General features: G+C 35.6%; 1 protein-coding gene across 2 annotated transcripts in view; it reads right to left on the reverse strand.

The window, feature by feature from the left end:
• The window catches only part of LOC107655923 (erlin-2-like), an 11,906-nt gene that overhangs the window by 4,113 nt on the left and 2,497 nt on the right, over positions 1 to 5,296 (reverse strand). The window contains exons 5-10 of one of the 2 annotated variants that reach the window (XM_016443546.1): positions 5,211 to 5,272; positions 4,831 to 4,956; positions 4,176 to 4,249; positions 3,270 to 3,331; positions 2,525 to 2,616; positions 2,302 to 2,391 (exon numbers count right to left, since the gene is read on the reverse strand). In XM_016443546.1, coding sequence (XP_016299032.1) covers positions 2,302 to 2,391; positions 2,525 to 2,616; positions 3,270 to 3,331; positions 4,176 to 4,249; positions 4,831 to 4,956; positions 5,211 to 5,272 — 506 coding nt within the window. The remainder of the gene's footprint in view (positions 1 to 2,301; positions 2,392 to 2,524; positions 2,617 to 3,269; positions 3,332 to 4,175; positions 4,250 to 4,830; positions 4,957 to 5,210; positions 5,273 to 5,296) is intronic. The other variant, XM_016443547.1, reaches the window with a different exon arrangement.

The following is a 5,296-nucleotide window of genomic DNA, read 5'->3' on the forward strand; positions in this document are numbered from 1 at the left end:
TTTAAAGAAACTAAATAAATAAAGGATTTAAATTGATTTAGGGGAATAAATTAAAAGAAGAAAAAATAACAAGAATTTTTGTAAAGTAATCAATCTGAACGGCAAATAATATTTTTATTTTAAAATATGCGCCCATTCAATTTCCGTTGTATTGTTGAAAATGCAAAACAGAAAAATGCTTCGTCATAATCAATTATGAATTACATGAATCATGTAAATGGCAGACCTACTTTCCATTCAAAAATGCGGATTTTGACCAAAAAAAAAAAAAAAAAAAAAAGTAGAATAGCTTGCATCACTGGATAGCCTATTGTTGGTCGTTTATGTCATAGAAGGGGAACGCTACATTTCGCACCGACTGTTGCTATAGTAACGAACGCAACTTTCATTTCACTCTTTACTTTGTTTTCATTCTTACATTTAGCATTAACAGCAACAGCAAGCCAAAAGGGGTAAGCTTTCAACTGAATTGTATAGCCTAAGCCTACATGCATTTTAGATGCTTATATTTTGCTCTTGCCCCGTCCATGCAATGAATGCATGCTATTGTATGAGTGTTTTTTTTTTTTAAACATTAAACTGCTCAGGTAATTTCTGTGGTAGGCTATGATACATATTCATGTAGCCTATTAAACTCCCCGTAACTCACAAACTCCCCGTGATAGCGTGCAAATATTTCTGCCCGTTTTCGCTCGTCGTCAGCCTCTGCTTTTCTGCAACAGACTGAAGCTCTGCATAAATTCAGCGCGCCTTGCATTCAGCTAATAAAAGAAAAATGCTTCAATTTTCTGATGTTATTTTATTATTGTTGGGGCAGTCTCCAGCTATATCTTAAACTTCTTAAAATACAGTCCGCTTCAGATTGGTTTTAATTGCTGCATAAAAAAATTAACGCAATCTTTATCTAATTCTGATTGGGTGGGCAAGACGGTCATTTGGGTGGGCTCAGCCCACAGCTGCCCATGTCTGGAGCCGGCCCTGTTGAAAACAGTGTCCAGTATATTCTTTATAAATGTACCTTTTATATATTTATTGAATCAAGTTTTGAATGACATATAGGCGAGTAAACAATGACAGAATTCATTTTTAGCAATGCAATTTTTGCATTACTGCAAAAAGATATCACATATTCAAGCACACTTACCAAAAGAACATGTCAGACTCAACCAGTTTCAAATGATTGAAGGCTAAACAAGCAATTTTATCACAAAGCACGCTGAAAATAAAAATGATAATACTACGTTACAGTACAAAATTATTCATTCATTATTTTCTTTGGGTGCCATTGTGCTAGTACTGTTTGAATGAAGTGAGGTGCCATGTCATTTTGTACGCATGATTGATTGGTAAAGAACCCACAAGGGCTGAATATCCTGTCCAGATATCTTAAACTTCTTTAAATACAGTCCGCTTCAGATTGGTTTTAATTACTGCATAAAAAATTTACGCAATCGTTACCTAATTCTGATTGGGTGGGCGAGACAGTCATTTGGGTGGGCTCAGCCCACCCCTGCCCATGCCTGGAGCCGGCCCCGATCATCTGACGAGTTCATGTATGCTGGTTTAAAAAGTTTAAAAGTGGTCGGTAAGATTTTAATGTTTTTAAACAGGTCTTTTTTGCTCACCAAGGCTACATTTATTTGATCAAAAACACAGGAAAACAGTGAAATTGTGAAATATTATTACAATTTTAAATAAGTTTTACAATATTTCAAAATGTAATTGATTCCTGTGATGGGAATGCTGAATTTTCTGACAGTCTTCAGTGTCACATGATCCTTCAGAAATCATTTTAATATGCTGATTAACAGAAACATTTCTTATTATTGTCAATGTTGAGAATTGTTGTGCTGCTCACTATTTCTGTGGCAACTGTGATACATTACTCTTCTGAAATTTTGTTTAATAGAAAGTTTAAAAGAGTAGCATTTATTCGAATAGAATCTTTTTGTAACTTCATGAATGTCTTTACTGTCACTTTTGATCAATGTAATACATAATAATCAATTTAATTGCTAAAAAAAATAATATTTATTTCTTTAAAAAATATACTGGCCCCAAACTTTTAAATGGCAGTGTATATGTTTTTCTTTTGTATGATGTTATATTTTATTAATGAACCAGGTATATACTGTAATGCTATGAGGTCATTTCTTCCGAACACTGACAGTTAATTTTGACGTTAATTTTACATTTTGATACGACCAGGGCCCAAATGCCCCATGTTTAATCAGGGATGTTTTCATTTTCCTACACTGCAGTCTAAGTCCTCGGAGGGAACATGACAACACATTCACCTACCTTCAATTTCTGAGATCTTTTTCTCTATTTCTTTTTCCATAACTTTCTGTCCAAATTTGATTTCAGCCACCTGAGCCACCTTCTCTGCCTCTGCACACATAAAAAAAAACAGAGCAACATTCTTTCACTTTTATATGAACTACAACTTCATCTAAATCCAACCCATATGACCGAACCCGCTCAGCTCATCAGGCTGAAAACTAGGAAAAACATCTTTGTTCACCGATGACAGCCTTTTTCCTCTCTGTCTCTGCCTCCTTCTCAACCACCTTCTGAGTCTGAGCCGCAATCAGTAACTTCGTTCTCTCACTCTCCCTAAGAGAGAGACACACATGCACACACAGCTGATAAGGATTGACAGAATTGTCTTATATAAAGATCAAAATACATTTTTGCATTTCAGATATAGAACAACAAGTTAAGCTGTAACCAGGGTCCAAAATTAAGACTCACCATGCACCATATGTGAGAACAATGCTACTTGCCAGTTGGCTGGTAACTTTATTAGGAACTGCAACATAATACATTTAGTCTCACTAATGAAAATGATGAGTGATAAAAAAATACACAAATGCAGAAAATACTAACTTCTGTTTTCTAAGATTATTAGAAATCTATAACCTATTAAGTTAACCGAATTTACCCTCATTGTTAGCCATTGTTATCCAATTATTTGGACATATATGTGCAATATTCCTCAAACTTAATCACCAAAACTAAATTAAGGAACAAAATCAACAGAGAATGGCTATTTTTTTTTGTGTATGATACTGCGAGTAATTAATTCTTCTGTAGGTAGATTAATAATTATATTTGGAAAAAATATGATTCCTTTGTAATAAGATAAGTAAGAAACATTTATTACCTGTACATTGACTGTTTGGTGGTGTTAATTTTGGGCCCTTGTAACACAATCAGATCATTAACAGCTATTACATACAACATGCAAGAAGTTCTCATAAACTCACATTAGTTCATAGTTCCTGCGAATGCTTTCTGGAATGTTTGGTTTGGTGACACGGACTGCCTGCTTAGGAGGGAGAGGAACAGAAGAAAGAGAAAGCAAAGAGAGGAGACAGTAAGAGAAAAAAACTGAAGACAGTCAAACATCACTTTTGTTAATAAACAAAATTTAATTAGATATTTGGCAGAACACTGTCCTCACAAAGAGACTCTGTTATGCAACAATTTAACATTTTTATTTTTTTGCTGGAAGGGCCTTGGGAAACAGCAGGAAGCATGAATACACAAAACCAACATTGATCTCAGGAAAATTAGTGGATATGGTCAAATACTCCTCATGTGAATCACAGCTAAATGTGCATCATGTGAATGACACATTACCCACAAAAGCTCCATTAGAGAATTCAGGAAGGAATACAAGGAATTGTGAATCAGCTTACTGATGATCTCAGTATCATCTCAATGAGCTGATGACTAGCATATTTTTAGTGCTACCAGATGAGAAACAATAACAATGGAAATCTACTGCTTGCACAGCTGATTATCATAATTGCTGTTTTTAAGGGTCTTTGCTCAAAAAACGTGGTCCAGCACCAAAGGGATTCGATGAAGGAAATCTGAATCTTGCCAAACCAAAGCTAAATAAAGAAAGATAAACACATGAACAAAATACACAAAGAGCTTATATGCAGTATCTTATCTTAGGTCTAACAAAATGTCAAAACAATAAAGTCTTGAATGTTTTGGTAATGAGTTATGAAAGCCCATGTTTACCTTTCCTTTCCTTAACATTCAAACGAATTGTTAACGTATAACCGGTGCAGAAAATGGAATGCCGACAAGAACGTAACTCAGTGGAATGTAACAGAAAAAAAGATTGAACTGCCAAACCAATCCAAGTTGAATCCCACCTGAATGATGAGTCCAGGTGCCATGCTGGTGAGATCCTGCTGCAGCGTGAGCTTTAGATTCTCGTCTATTTGATCTAAGAAACAACAGGCTACTTAAAGAATGACAGGTGTACACAGAATTTATACCCTTAACTTTTTGTTTTCTCATCACACACAACAACTGCACATAAAAATCACTTGAGAAGCTTATGGCACTAACAACATGTCAAACATCTCCACATTACCACTAGAGGGCTGTAACACCATTACTATTAACTACCCTCACACCATTGTGAAGTGCATTCATGGATGAAATCTAATGCTATTATGTTCTCACTCAGAAAAATTCTCCAAATATATTTTTTACAAATTCAAATCAATTACTGTAAGGAATTACTGTAATTGAAGGAGTCATTTTCTGATTCCCAAACCTTCCTAGTAAATTATATATTGCACATTCAGTGTCTTCACATTTTAGCAGGGAAAAATATGCATAAAATGATTTAAATAAAACAAAAAACTGCATTCACAGAAATGCACTTCAAATGGGAGTCTATGCAAAGCAGTTGCATTGACATATAGATTTTAAAGAAGCAAAATCTTACCAAACTTACTGGCATCAAATCACCCAACATGGCAACAATCCCTGATTAGGACATTACAGCACATCACTTACCGAATAGACCAATGTAGACCTCCTGAAGTGAGTGCACACTACAGAACTGATTCAGCTCATGGTGAACCTTGTTGAAAATCAGAGCTTTGTCGTAGTCGGCAGTGAAGTTTCTCACAATGCCATAAACTGCAGCAGAGCAGACAATGATGTTATGAGAGAGATGAATAGGGCACATAAAATAAATGACAGTCATAGTCTGGCTCGTTGCTTAAATTCATGGGGAGTGGGATAAAACATTTATTGGCGAGTAGGCTATGCCAAAGAGGCTCTTAGTGGGCCCTCCCACATTACAGGGCCCAGGGAAATGTTCCCAGCTGTCCACCCCTAACAACAGCCTTTTTAGTGGTTCTACTTTATAAATGGCAAAAAAGTCATTTTACCTGCTGAAGGAGCAAGATAGTTCACAACCTCAATGCGATCAAAGTAGATCATTACACCTCCACTGCAAAGCAAAAAAACATGTTGA

Source organism: Sinocyclocheilus anshuiensis, unplaced genomic scaffold, assembly GCF_001515605.1.
Source record: "Sinocyclocheilus anshuiensis isolate Anshui unplaced genomic scaffold, SAMN03320099.WGS_v1.1 scaffold860, whole genome shotgun sequence".
In the NCBI taxonomy this organism is placed as follows: Eukaryota; Metazoa; Chordata; class Actinopteri; order Cypriniformes; family Cyprinidae; genus Sinocyclocheilus; species Sinocyclocheilus anshuiensis.